Raw genomic sequence first — 15,785 nt, forward strand, 5'->3', positions numbered from 1 at the left:
GGTAACTTCGGCAGGATTATCAAAATAACCCTCTAAAATTGATAAGGCGTTTGCGACAAGAACTTTGATTCTATTATAGTAACTAAGAACTGATTCACCCTGACGTAATCTAACAGATTGTATGTCAGCGCAATACTGTGGATATGATTTCTTACAAGAAAAATATTCTGTTAAAATCGTTTTGAATTCTTTAAAAGTATTTATAGTTTTACCTGATACATCATCACGTGCTGAATTTTTAAGTTTGGAAATGACCTTTTAAGAAAAGAGGCTGAGAGGTTTGCAGGTATGACGTCTACACCGTTTTGGACGTCTTCTAAAAATGATTTTAGTGGCAGATTTTTGCCGTCAAAGGGAGGTACTTGAAGCAATGCCCGGTGTAGCAGCATTGTTTCTCCCATAGTAATTAAAATTGCATCAGTTATATTCTGATGAATGGTGAGGTTACGAATTTCCTCATCCATTTTGGAATGATCTTTATTTTTGTTTTGTTTTGTTTTTGTTTTTGTTTTTTTTTTTTTTTTTTTGTTTGTTTTTAAGTTTAAAATAATTTATATCAAAATTTAATTTATTTATATCAAATTCATATTTGAAGAAAAAAAAAAAATTTTATTTATTTTTTTCAAATCGTAGTGATTTTGTCTTTGTCAAAATTACAGACAATTCGAGTCTTCTATAAAATTTCGTAATTTCAAATATATATATATCTCTTTCAAAAGAAAATTATCTTGTATGAAAGTTTTTGTATATTTTTTTTTTTTTTTTTTTTTTTTTTTGCAAATATGAGACAATTTTGAATTTAACAATAAAATGATCAGCGGGATCCCACTTCTGACACCAAAATTGTCACGATTGGAGATCGTAATGGGCGTAGGTACGAATTTCGTATAAAGATATGAAATAAAAGGGTACTTACGATGGTCAAGGACCAATCTTATGACCTGGGCTCACGTGACCAAATGCTCAATTTATTCTACTTTATATTCAACTCGCGCCTACACAATATTGTTGAAGACAATATTAATAAAACTCAAAACGATTTCCAATTTATTAATGTGACTTATTTAAATTTCACAATCAAACGTCGAGCGGTAAACGTAAGATAGTGTACCCCCCCCCCCACTGTTAACTATCTGTCTGAGCAGCTAAACAGGTAGAAAATAAGGGATAAAGGAAGGTGGGCTGCCGAAAAGCCTCGAGAAGCTAGTATCTTATTGCTAAAGTAAAATTATCTCAAAAATAATGTTTCTCAAATTATTATGTTCACGAGTAATTATTTATTTAGGATCAAATATACTCAAAATACAAAAGGGTTACAAATATTTAAAATAGTCAATGTAAGTAAAGTGTGTCATGCATATGTTTTATAATCAGTTTCAAAATATATAAAATAATAGAAATATTAAATAATGATTACAATAGTTAAAAACTTACTCTAAACAGGTTTAGGTGAGGTGTCAGGCCTTTCAGCAGTAACACAGGACACTTTTACACTACGCGTTCTCGCGGCTAATTAATGTGATTTTAATTTATCAATTTATTTAGTTTATTTGTTGTAATTATTTATGCGTTTCAAAATCTTCGTATATAAAATGTAAATTGATTGCGTATTTTCGCGGTAAAATAAAATATAAATTTCTTTTAAAATCTTCGCGTATTTTCGCGGTAAAATAATTCTTTAAATTCTTCGCATTTCTCGCGGTAAAATATTCTTTGATTTTTCACGTTTTCGTGGTACAATTCAATATTAAAATAAAAATGAAATTAAATGGATTAAAATGAGATGAAGACAATCAATGCTGTACCGGTGCTAAACGGTTGATATTAGTTCACGACTTACAACGATCAAGGACCAATCGTACGATCTGGGCTCACGTGATCGGATGCTATACACTAATATCGCGTTGATTATGCTTCTGAAGCTAGTAGAAAATAATATGCCGATTATACGAGTGCTTACGACGATCAAGGACCGATCCAATGATCTGGGCTCACGTGACCGAATCCTCAATCGAGATATCAATCCTCTAGCCACGAACACCGTCAAGTATCCGGAGTTCAGTATGGTTCAGAGTTTGATTCCCAAAAGAACTGATGAGCTAAAGTCCATTGTCTTTTTATATGGTCTTCACCTATGAAAAGTGGTGGTAACTTGTTTCCCATACGAAAAGACTCGGACCCCCTCGAAAGTTCTAGACCCATGCACACGTGTGATCCCTGGGAAATCGATTTTGACTTTCAAGTAGGCCGATGACCTGGCGCCACTCTGCCGCCGAGGAAATCATAAATTTTGGTAGTTTCCTCGGCGGCAGAGTGGCACCAGGTCATCGGCCTACTTGAAAGTCAAAATCGATTTCCCAGGGATCACACGTGTGCATGGGTCTAGAACTTTCGAGGGGGTCCGAGTCTTTTCGTATGGGAAACAAGTTACCACCACTTTTCATAGGTGAAGACCATATAAAAAGACAATGGACTTTAGCTCATCAGTTCTTTTGGGAATCAAACTCTGAACCATACTGAACTCCGGATACTTGACGGTGTTCGTGGCTAGAGGATTGATATCTCGATTGAGGATTCGGTCACGTGAGCCCAGATCATTGGATCGGTCCTTGATCGTCGTAAGCACTCGTATAATCGGCATATTATTTTCTACTAGCTTCAGAAGCATAATCAACGCGATATTAGTGTATAGCATCCGATCACGTGAGCCCAGATCGTACGATTGGTCCTTGATCGTTGTAAGTCGTGAACTAATATCAACCGTTTAGCACCGGTACAGCATTGATTGTCTTCATCTCATTTTAATCCATTTAATTTCATTTTTATTTTAATATTGAATTGTACCACGAAAACGTGAAAAATCAAAGAATATTTTACCGCGAGAAATGCGAAGAATTTAAAGAATTATTTTACCGCGAAAATACGCGAAGATTTTAAAAGAAATTTATATTTTATTTTACCGCGAAAATACGCAATCAATTTACATTTTATATACGAAGATTTTGAAACGCATAAATAATTACAACAAATAAACTAAATAAATTGATAAATTAAAATCACATTAATTAGCCGCGAGAACGCGTAGTGTAAAAGTGTCCTGTGTTACTGCTGAAAGGCCTGACACCTCACCTAAACCTGTTTAGAGTAAGTTTTTAACTATTGTAATCATTATTTAATATTTCTATTATTTTATATATTTTGAAACTGATTATAAAACATATGCATGACACACTTTACTTACATTGACTATTTTAAATATTTGTAACCCTTTTGTATTTTGAGTATATTTGATCCTAAATAAATAATTACTCGTGAACATAATAATTTGAGAAACATTATTTTTGAGATAATTTTACTTTAGCAATAAGATACTAGCTTCTCGAGGCTTTTCGGCAGCCCACCTTCCTTTATCCCTTATTTTCTACCTGTTTAGCCGCTCAGACAGATAGTTAACAGTGGGGGGGGGGGGGGGGTACACTATCTTACGTTTACCGCTCGACGTTTGATTGTGAAATTTAAATAAGTCACATTAATAAATTGGAAATCGTTTTGAGTTTTATTAATATTGTCTTCAACAATATTGTGTAGGCGCGAGTTGAATATAAAGTAGAATAAATTGAGCATTTGGTCACGTGAGCCCAGGTCATAAGATTGGTCCTTGACCATCGTAAGTACCCTTTTATTTCATATCTTTATACGAAATTCGTACCTACGCCCATTACGATCTCCAATCGTGACAATTTTGGTGTCAGAAGTGGGATCCCGCTGATCATTTTATTGTTAAATTCAAAATTGTCTCATATTTGCAAAAAAAAAAAAAAAAAAAAAAAAAAATATACAAAAACTTTCATACAAGATAATTTTCTTTTGAAAGAGATATATATATATTTGAAATTACGAAATTTTATAGAAGACTCGAATTGTCTGTAATTTTGACAAAGACAAAATCACTACGATTTGAAAAAAATAAATAAAATTTTTTTTTTTTCTTCAAATATGAATTTGATATAAATAAATTAAATTTTGATATAAATTATTTTAAACTTAAAAACAAACAAAAAAAAAAAAAAAAAAACAAAAACAAAAACAAAACAAAACAAAAATAAAGATCATTCCAAAATGGATGAGGAAATTCGTAACCTCACCATTCATCAGAATATAACTGATGCAATTTTAATTACTATGGGAGAAACAATGCTGCTACACCGGGCATTGCTTCAAGTACCTCCCTTTGACGGCAAAAATCTGCCACTAAAATCATTTTTAGAAGACGTCCAAAACGGTGTAGACGTCATACCTGCAAACCTCTCAGCCTCTTTTCTTAAAAGGTCATTTCCAAACTTAAAAATTCAGCACGTGATGATGTATCAGGTAAAACTATAAATACTTTTAAAGAATTCAAAACGATTTTAACAGAATATTTTTCTTGTAAGAAATCATATCCACAGTATTGCGCTGACATACAATCTGTTAGATTACGTCAGGGTGAATCAGTTCTTAGTTACTATAATAGAATCAAAGTTCTTGTCGCAAACGCCTTATCAATTTTAGAGGGTTATTTTGATAATCCTGCCGAAGTTACCGGTATGAAAAAATTATTAAACGGTTTAGCTCTAGAGTCATTTAACCGCGGGCTACCGGACGATTTAATTTATGGGGTTTCTGTTCAAGACCCTCAAACATTAGAAGACGCGTATAAGATAGCTTTACGCATAGAAGAAGATTTAAAAGGCAGTACTACCCGAAATTCTAACTACCTGAGGCTCGCTCAAGCCGAAGAAAATGAGACTATAATCGCTTGTGCACCTCGCTTCGTCAGTTCTCAAGACGAGGAACGAAGAGGTACAATACCTTTTAAAATAAACAGAGACGACGCGTCGCGTCCAATTAACAATGATAAAAATAAATTCAATTCTTATAGCAATTATTCTAGATCTCATGATAGATCAAACCATTACAATAGAAGCAATTGTGACAGAAATAATTACTATTATGATAAAAATAATTATGACAGAAATAACTATGATAGAAATAATTACAACAGACACGATTATGATAGAAACAGATCTTCGGGAAGGTATTATCCGCCGTATCCTCCACAACCAATACCTTATTTAAATTATCCTCCGGAATACTTTCCACCACATTATTCTAACTTTTATCATAACATTTACATGCATGACGATCTACCTGAGCCAAATTATGATCAATACTCTACTTTTACTAATGAAAGAGATTATTATGAGTTTCAGGAAAACAATCAGCCTAGTGTAACTTCAAGTAATACAGATAATCAAAAGTCATACCCTCGTGTTGAAAAATTTTCACGACTCACTACAGTTCGAGGAAATCATCCTATCGTTACTTTCCATGCACCCGAATTTAAGAACGGCAGTGCTCGTTTTATTATCGATACCGGTACCGATGTAAACCTAATAAAACTGTCGGCACTAAATTCAAATTGCATAATAGCTACGCATGAAGCTATAATACTAACTGAAATAACATCTAATAAATTAATTACTGAAGGATCTACGAATATCTGTCTCTTTTCCAATCGCGAACAATTCCAAGTTCTCAACAACGATAAATTGGGTTTAACAACTGACGGAGTCATCGGAATGGACATCTTTCAAAATAAAATCGCGAAAATTTCATATCAAGACTACAAATTAACTATCGGTTCACAATCTTTCAATTTTGAAAATTTCCATGATAATTCGGAAAAACCTATCGAACTAACAACACGAAATACTAACAGTCGAAACGATTTTTCAAATACGAATTCAGAAGTTCAAAATCCAGCTAGTCAAATTACGAATTTGCATGAAACTAACTTTTTAATAAACCACATACATAATAAAACAAACAACGACATCAACACAGAAAATACAAAAACCTACTCTACACCACATAATGAATTAGAAGCCAAGATATTATCAGTCACTTTACACACAAAATCAAGAGACAAACAAGTCAACTTTGAAAAAGCCGACATTCAATTATTACACCAGCCACGGGTCAACACAAAGAACCCCGTCGTTGAGAGTACTGTAAAACTATCGACATTACAACCTTCAGTTAAACTAAAAGAAGATAATGTACCATTAAGTCAACATCTACCTGAGGCAGGGAAACAACTCAAGGAAGCTCAAATAAACACATCTACTAGCTCAGTACTCGATACCAGTAGTTGAATAAGAGGGTTATTGGCCCCAAAATCAAAACAGCGACCTACTTTACCGACCTACGATAAGTACCCGATGTCGGCAATGTAGATTTGTTTTATCGACATTTAAGCCTGATGTTGGTAATGTAGATTTCTTTTTATCGATATTTGGGGACCTTTTTTCATTATTTGTCGATATTTTTGGGGCCTTTTTCATTATTTATGGTAATGTAGATTTGTTTTATCGATATTGGGCACAGTTATAGGTAATGTTGATTTATTTTATCGATATTTGAGACCTTTTTTCATTATTTATCGATATTTTTGGGGCCTTTTCTCTTATTAATGATAATGCAGACTTGGTTGAGACCCAACCATGGTAATGCAGACTTGGTTGAGACCCAACCATGGTAATGCAGACTTGGTTGAGACCCAACCATGGTAATGCAGATTTGGCTGGAACCTGATCATGGTAATGCAGGTTTTGATTGGGAGTCTGTTTCCTCTTATCGATAAAGAAGATTTTGGGACTTAGCAGATAAATAAGGACTTCTTTTATTATAAATTTTTAAATTTTACTGTTTTATGCAGGATTGGGAGGGGGACTTGGTGGGAGGTCGAACGTTCGAGAATGTTCTCGAGTTTTCTATGCACATATTGGTGGGGTTTTTTTTTTTTCAATCCTGATTATTCTGAATTTTTAAACAGATGTAAGGGGGGCGGGTTACGGACAAAAATTTGAAAGTTTTTTCCAAGAATATTTTTTTATTAGAAGTAGGGGATTTAACGGTTGATTTAACCGGTTTTAAACCAATCATTTTTTACTTTGTATCCCCAAATTATTTTTTTTTTCTGTAGAAATCCCCAACACGAAGCATTTGTTAGAGGGGATAACCATTATAAAAACTCTAGCTTTCTTGGTCAATCCTCGTAGTTATAGCTGTGCTAAATGGAGGAACTTAGTGATAGTGAAAAACATTTTTTACGTATTAGTCATCCTGGTATGATAGACACCGATGAAATAGTAGAAAATCATTTTGGTGATATATGTCCTGAGTTTATTGATTCTTTTCTAAGTGATCTATTTTCTTATTATAAAAATTTGGATATAATAAGAAGTAAACGAGACACATCGTGCGCAAGTTGTTTTGCTCTTAAAGTTTCAATAAAAAACTTGTATAAAATCATTCAAAATCTTGAAAAATTGGAGAGTCGTATAGTCGATAAATAAATCACAATGGAGTATATAGTGGATTTTGTTGGTTATATAGTTCCTAATGGAAAATTTATCATTAAGGAACTCTGTGTAGTTGATATTAATAACTTAAATAATGCAAATGGTGTTTATCAGTGCAAAATTTGTGTATTCAAACCACCCATTCAGTACACCGACACTGTGATTGTACAACAAAGTGAAGATCAAGATGGGAATCGTCATGGTATTCACTGGGATACTGGTGATCAACCTTATGAATCATTGAAACCTATGGTAAAACAACTAGTTCAGAATGCACGATATTTTTATGTACAAGGACCAACGATGCAAAAACGACTCGAAGAAATGATTGATTATGCAGTCCCAGTTATTGATTTAGAACTAATGAGATTCTTTTCGATTGATAATCTCGAAAATATAAATAGACCTCGATGCGAATTCAGATTTAACCACACTAAACTCGGACATTATGCCTGTTCATATGGAACTGTTCAGCAGCTGAAACAATGGTTTTTGAAATATTGGGGCTGTAAGCCATCATATGAGAAGTCAGTACAGTTATTCTACCAACTATCAGATTTGAGAAAAATGGATGCGGCTGACATTGCTTGTCTTGATGATGTGTTCATTCTTCAATTTGCTCGATTACAAATACGATTTGTCTGGGATAAACTACCAATTAATTTAAAACAGAACTTTAAAATTATGGACTATAAGTTTTGCATTGAACATAATTCAATTACAAGTCCCGATTATGATGTTCCGGGAATTTATCTTTATCCTTACAAAAAAGATTGTACTAAGTGTAAAAAACTAAAAGATGCATTAAAATAATTATAAATTCATACTTAACATTTTTTCAACTTGTATATAATTATATGTACTTATCATGCTATATTAATTAATTAATTAACTATGTGTATTAGATATAAGCAAAATAAATGATTGAAACATATTTTAATAGTGAAAATTTATTTATTTTTTCTCAACCTTGTTTTCTAATACAATTATAATTAAGTTAATTTTCTTACAGTACTGCTTAATGGATTATATTCAATAATACGATCGTGCAGAATTAAGCAGTATGCTGATGTCTGATCGGGAAACTGGTCATTTGATTCAAATTCAACACGAATGTCAACTGGTCCAGATTTGATTGATTCATTTTGTTTTGAACAATCGATAATGTAGAATGGTGCTTCCTCCAAAAATCCTGCTTTAGTCAACAATGGTTCCGGCTCTTTATTATAGTATGACGTTTGAAAATTAGTATACATATCATACAATAAAGCATACTGGTTGCGATTAATGTTTAAATTCAAATTTCCATATGGATAACTTTGAGAATTGAGGAAAACTTTTACATCTCGGATATTACAATGATCAAAGTGACTGGAATTTTTCGTCACAACATTTTTTCTTGCAGTTTGAAATCCTAGAACCAGATATCGTGGTTTCTCCAATTGTGTTGAAGTTTTGATAGGCCAAATATGTTTTGTTGTTTTAGGAAGTAGTGGATATTCATATAATTGCCATGTACGATAGCTCAATGGAATAGCTGGATCATTTGAGATGAAACTTAGTGCTTGAATCTTCTGCTTATCCGACATTGTAATGTATGGTACATTCCATTCAACTTTATTGAGAACTATTTTAACTTTTTCAGCAGCCTCTCTAGCAGCAGCAGGTGTATGTAGATATGCATTAATATCAGTGTTTGATCTGATGAGAATTAACTCATGCTTAGCATTCATAATAATTCGATTATAATCTTCAGCGAATCCAAGTAATAAACTCAGCGGTATAGAAATATCAAAATATCCGTCGCCATTAGTCAATTTATCATCAGTTTGTAACCACCCAGCGTTTTCCATTAAATTAGCCTGCCCGGGGGTTAAAGATATATAATTCTTCATAAGACTTGTAATTCCAACATTCTTACATCTATCAATTTCAATGGCGTTCAATTCGTAGCGTATTTCTTCAAACATGTGACAAATGGCCATGTTAACCAACTCCATAGTTTCACTAACAGCAGTGCCATCTTCTTTCGTAAATCTTCCACAAATGTGTAAGGCACTCTTACTCGGTAGAATGCATAAATCCTGATGTTGAATACTGATTCTTATTTCATCACTATTATTAAATGTTGTTGAAGCATAAGGTTGATGTGAATGAACCTCATAGTGAGAAATTGATTCATCGAAGATTATTGGTTTTTGGATGTTCAAGATTTCCGCCATGGTAGTATAATACAGCACAAATTGATTTTTCTTATTTTACCGATTTTCCACGTAATTTTAATCCCAGGCTTTTGAGAAATTGGGCGTTCTGAGATGTTAGCACCCTGACAGGGACACGACGACTGATGGGCTTTCGGCATGATGCTTCACTTTTATAACTGCCACCAATTTTTTTATCAAAGACAATCCCCATTATTTGACTGATTTAATATGCAATCTTATTGTTATCGTTTCACTACGAAAATTCACCAACTCCCCGTCTTGATCTACAATTCGTAGCTGCAGATTGTGTATTGACTGTACGGCGACTGGTAAATAAATGATGTGGGATGGTACTTCGATGATCTTATATCCTGGTGCAACACTTGGAAAAAACTCATGAATTGTATGTACTTTCCGGTTATTCATATATGCACCAGTAGTAATATTGCACTCAACTCGCAATGCATTAATTTTGAGGATTTTTATTGGTAAATCAGATTTGTGGAGAAGCTTTGGTGCAAGTCGGCGATTTCCGAATCCCAATAATGATGCGATTAAATCTTTCGGTTCAAAATTTACAATTTGATTACAGTTGATTTCACTATGTAATTCATTGTTATTTGCTTTGATGCTCAGTTCTACACCCTCAGGTAATTCCTTTATTAAATATTTTTCAATATCGCGAAGTTCATAACTTCCAGTAGGTATTGTTATAACCTTATCCGCTTCCTTCCCATTTATGCTGGATAAATAGAACTTATTACAACCCTCATCAATATTAGGTATAGAATTGAATGTTAACAATTCCACAAGACCCAAGACATAACTTTTTCCAGGCGATAATTCAATTGGTGGAAAATATTGAGCTTCCAATGTGGATGTAGCTCCAGATAGTGTTAACGTCAACGAATCAGCGATGACTAAGCATATCAATCAAACCACACACCCATTTATAGTTCATTATTGAGGAATTTTAGACACAAATGTCCACATATGACGGTATCATAATCTTGATATTTCTGATGATTATATTTTACGCTACCAACATCGAGATATTTCATGAGTTCTTCTGGTGGTTGGAGGTTACCAAAACTGTCAAAATAAATGACATCATCACCATTTTTCTTGTATGCAACCCAATGAGTTCCACCACCATTTTTATCATCTAGATTTATGATTGCTGATTCCTTTTTCCATGGACCAGATTTTGGTAAATCATTTCTCATGAAAACACCTCGGAAATATGCAATCGTTAAATCCTTTGCATATTTGATTAAATCAAAATTGGTCAGAGCTCGATGAGGTAGCGTTACATGTTTTTTGGAGGAGGAGAACCTAAATATAGTCCCATCCCAGATTTATGTGGTGACAAGTATAATCCTTTGCCCAGAGCTATAGCTTCCATTGTTGAATTATGTCGCTTGGATTCCTCTAATTCACGCTTAGCATCCTTAGCAGCAATTACAGCTTTAGCGATACCAGCAGCGCCCCCAGCTAATGCGCCAGTAGCGCTTAAGCCAGCGAATAATGGTATCAAAAGTGGTAATATTCCACCAACTTTTGATATTTTTTCACCATTATTTTGTGGTATTGATGCTGGTACTGGTATCCTACGAGATTTAGATATTAGAGGTACATCTAACATATGGCGAGGTACCCGAATATTCTTTTTCCCACCAGCTATTTTTACAGCTTCGCGTGCACCGTCTAATGCAGACCTTATTGGTTCAGTACTTTTACGCATAGCTTTTTTAGCGGAACTTATAATATGCCGAATAGGAACGAGTCGTTTTTTTCCTTTCTTTACTATCTTCTTCTTCTTCTTTTTACTATTTCTTTTAGACTTCCTACTCTTTATTTTCAACTTCTTTTTAACTGTAGCCATCTTTTTCAGGCCCATACCAAAACTTCTCTTCACTCTCATAGTTTTATTGACCCCCCAAGCCACAGCTTTTTCACCAAGACTAGCATCTTTTGCATGAAGACGTTGTAAAGCTTTTTCAGCAAGTTCTTTATCGGCTGCATGACGTGCCGCCATATTGTCAGGATTTTTAGAATAAGCAATATCGTGAGCTTTACAAGCTCTGTCTAGAGGATTTATCCCCGGATCACCACGAGCTAATCTTTTTACTAATTTTGTACCGGGCCCACAATATTGATATCCTGGCACGTGTAATTCAATTGGTAGCTTATTTATAATACCGTTGACAAAACCTCTGCCTTGCTTGGGCTTAGTTTTATTTAAACGTGTGCTCTTCGTCATTGTAGATTCACGACTAATCGCAGTGTTATAAATACTCAGTATTTATAGGTGAATTGTTGAGTTATCGTTTATCCACCATCCGATCAACTTGATAATCAGTTTCTCTGAAAATAATGAAAGATGAAGTTTGAAAAACAGACAGCTAAATTACCTGTGATCAATTTTGACCAAGTTATTCAAGGTGATGATAAAAAAATTCAAAAACGTCATGGTGCACTGCTACCAAATACTGTTCGAGCAGTTCTTTGTGGACCATCAAATTGTGGGAAAACGAATGCACTTCTTGCACTGATTACTCATCCTAATGGTTTGAGATTTGAGAACATTTATGTATACTCTAAATCACTGAATCAGCCTAAATATAAATTCTTAGAGTCAGCACTACAGCCTATTGAAGGAGTTGGATACTTCCCATTTAATGATCATGAATCAGTTGTAAATCCGGATGACGCACAACCGAATTCTCTCATGATATTCGATGATGTAGCTTGTGAGAAGCAAGATCATGTCAGAGCATATTTTTGTATGGGGCGACACAAAAATGTTGATAGCTTTTATCTCTGTCAAACCTATACACGTATACCAAAACATCTGATACGTGACAATGCCAATTTTCTTGTACTTTTTCGTCAAGATGAAATGAATTTGAAGCACATATATGATGATCATGTGAATACAGATATGCCATACAATGAATTTAAAGAATTATGTTCAGCATGCTGGAATGATAAGAAAAGTGATAATAAATACGAATTTGTTGTTATTGATAAGGATAGTGAATTGAATAATGGACGTTATAGAAAAGGTTTTGACTGTTTTATAAGTATAAATTAATCATCCCTATACAAATTGACACAGTCATAAAGAACATTCAAGTGTGCAAACATGGAGTGTAGAAATATTTCTCAGCAGAAAGATAGGCTGCTACAAATATCCAAAATTAGTGATGCCATAAGACAAAAGCATAAAATATTAAAAGTTGATAAAGACACTTCGGAACAAACTGCAAATGAAATGTTTAAACCTATAGTGACACCGTTGAGGGCATTAGTTGAAAATTCTAAGGCTTTGAAACATGAAATTAAAAAAGAAGAAGAATCAGTGCAAAATTTTTTTCTGAAAAAACGTGAACATAGTGACTATCAAACTATTAATGATAATAGTGGCATACATCATGGTCAGAATACTTATAATGATTTAAATGTGAACAGTACTAGTAGCAACAACTTGGATGAAACCATTATATCTCACCCTCCAACCTCTACAAGCACACCACTGAAATATCACAACTCTATATCTAAATATATTGAGATGTTGAATAAAAAAAATCCTAAAGGTTTGGATACAAGATTCGGTATTCGTAAAAAAAATAATCAATTATTTTTTGGTAATTCACCTGTTCAATTTAGAGATAATATAATTTCAGTGAATGATCAAAATCATGTTTTATCTCCGGGACTTATAGAATTGTTATTTAAAAGTGATCCGAATGAAAATTCTATTACGACAAGTGATTTAGATGAGTACCATAAACTCATTGTTTCAACGAATACTCATAGAAAAAATTATGAACCCGAAAGAAGTCTTTACGTTGAAAAGAGTGCCAAATACAATAAATATATCGCTGAATTTGTTGGATCACCAATGAAAAAAGGTAAAGGACTACCGAACTTTATGACTGTTTCAAAGAAACGAAAATATATGGATTATATTTATTGGGATGATCCTAATGAACTCGTAGATCGCCTTCGTCTGTTGATGGCATCTCAAACAGCTGGCAACTCTAGTCATTCAAATGAGATAATTTCAATTATTGAAGAGCTGCGTGAAGCTGAAATTATTTATTAAGAGAGACATTAGCAATAATTCATCATTTATAAAATAACATTCAAGTAGAGAAGATCATCAAAATGGGTATCGATATATTTGGACGTGTATCTTCCCAATCGAATCAGACACAATTTAAAGGCTGCAGTAGTGGTGTTGGACCACCTGGAAAAGGTTTCAAGTTAACAAATGATGGACAGTTCGACTTAGACCAAAAGAGGTTATGTAATGTTGCTGAACCTAAGAATGAAAGTGATGCAGTCACATATAATGCTATGAAAGCTGCAATAAACCATATGGATGATAAATACAAAACTCATCCAGACCTCATTGTTGAATTGAAAACCAAAGTGAGTGCATTAGAAGGGAGTCTTAGTGATCTGATTCTATATAGTCAACAGCAATCGAATCGTATATCAACGCTTACGAGATCTGTAATACGTAATGGTGGAATATTAGCTGATTTTGAACGTAGAGTATCTAAACTTGAAAAACATGGAAAATAAGAAGAAAGTCATAGCTCAAGAGCTTCACAAACCAGCACGAAAAAATTATACTCGTCGTCATGTTGACATTCGAGGACTTGATGAAACTTGGCAAGCTGATTTAGTGGAAATGATACCATATAGTTCTGTAAATAGTGGATTTAAATATCTACTGACAGTTATAGACATATTCTCAAAGTATGCTTGGGCAGTTCCTATTAAAAGCAAAAAGGCTGGTGACGTCAGAAATGCTATGAAGTCTGTATTACAACAAGGTCGACATCCTAAAAATCTTCACGTTGACCAAGGCAAGGAGTTCTACGATAAAGAATTTAAAGATCTCATGAAAAGTCACAAAATTCATTTGTACTCAACATTTAGTAACCTAAAAGCATCCATATGTGAACGTTTCAATCGAACTCTAAAAAATAAAATGTGGCAAGGATTCACAGCTCAAGGTAGTTACCGATGGATTGATATGCTCAGAAATTTGGTTGATACTTACAACAATACCAAACATCGAACGATCAAAATGAAGCCCATTGATGTAACAGTTGAAAATGAAAAAGAACTATTCAAGAAGATTTACAAACCCCTTCAAATCAATCAACCGTTGAATAAAAAGAAAAGCAAGTTTAAAGTTGGCGATAAAGTGCGAATAAACAAATACAAGCACGTTTTCGAAAAAGGTTATACACCAAACTGGACTACAGAAATATTCACAATAAAAAGCGTGCAAAATACTAATCCAACAACGTATAAGCTTATTGATTATCAAAACCAATCTATCGAAGGTGGATTTTACAACGAAGAGCTTAGTAAAGTCAAATACCCTGATGTCTACCTTGTAGAAAAAATAGTAAAAAGGCGTGGGGGTAAATATTTTGTAAAGTGGTTAGGATTTGATAGCTCACATAATAGCTGGGTAGACGAATCAGATTTATGAAAAAACTTCATTTTTTTTAAGATAATTTTTATATGCGATGTACTTTAATGAATAAATAAATAAAAATCCTTTTTCAATATAAATGTATTATTTATTATTATTATAATTATTATTACAAATTCATTTTTTATTATTTTACAAATTTTTTTAATTTATTATTTTTACAAATTTTCTTAATTTATGAGTATTAATATTAATGATTATACATTATTTTTATCTACTTCCATATACCCCCATGGTAGGGTATCTGTCGAATTCTCAAGTAGACGTCTTTTATCATCATTCCAACTTAATGCTAATTTTTGTTGTAAAACTGTCTTAACAACATGTTTATCACTTTTGATTAGCCATTCTTTTTCTACAACGTTACAATGTTCTAAAAGGCATTTTTTAAAATCATCAAACTCAATCCTTCTTAAAGTTGAACCTTTAACCCCTTTGGCTCTTTTTTCAACTCTATTATCTTTATATTTTCTATATGTATAAAGCTTAGCTCTTAATCCTATGAATTCCTCCATAATTTTACCATTATTTTCATCTTTCATAAGACCTATTACTTTTTTATTTTTTAATGGGATATTGTATACATTATTTGGAGAATAATCAGATGTATCAAATTTATGAATGTCGCGTTTAATAATTTCGTAGATATTA

General features: G+C 33.2%; 2 protein-coding genes across 2 annotated transcripts; one reads left to right on the forward strand and one right to left on the reverse strand.

Moving 5' to 3' along the window:
• Positions 1-8,398: 8,398 nt before the first annotated feature.
• Positions 8,399-9,628, reverse strand: LOC130676386 (uncharacterized). The gene has a single exon (XM_057482538.1). It carries the CDS (start codon positions 9,626-9,628, stop codon positions 8,399-8,401), a length of 1,230 nt encoding a protein of 409 aa, XP_057338521.1.
• A 4,155-nt stretch (positions 9,629-13,783) lies between these two features.
• LOC130676387 (uncharacterized) lies at positions 13,784-15,131 on the forward strand. Its single transcript, XM_057482539.1, has 2 exons — positions 13,784-14,111; positions 14,176-15,131. The coding sequence occupies exons 1-2, from the start codon at positions 13,784-13,786 to the stop codon at positions 15,129-15,131; spliced, it is 1,284 nt and encodes a 427-aa protein (XP_057338522.1).
• Positions 15,132-15,785: the final 654 nt, after the last annotated feature.

Source organism: Microplitis mediator, chromosome 10, assembly GCF_029852145.1.
Source record: "Microplitis mediator isolate UGA2020A chromosome 10, iyMicMedi2.1, whole genome shotgun sequence".
Classification (NCBI taxonomy): Eukaryota; Metazoa; Arthropoda; class Insecta; order Hymenoptera; family Braconidae; genus Microplitis; species Microplitis mediator.

Excerpts from the sequence above, each read along its gene's own strand:
- LOC130676387 (XM_057482539.1), top strand. The coding sequence starts at position 13,784 with ATGGGTATCGATATATTTGGACGTGTATCTTCCCAATCGAATCAGACA. Across the intron at positions 14,112-14,175 it reads TAGTCAACAGCAATCGAATC|AGTATCTAAACTTGAAAAAC; the intron begins GTATATCAACGC and ends TTTTGAACGTAG.
- LOC130676386 (XM_057482538.1), bottom strand. The coding sequence starts at position 9,628 with ATGGCGGAAATCTTGAACATCCAAAAACCAATAATCTTCGATGAATCA.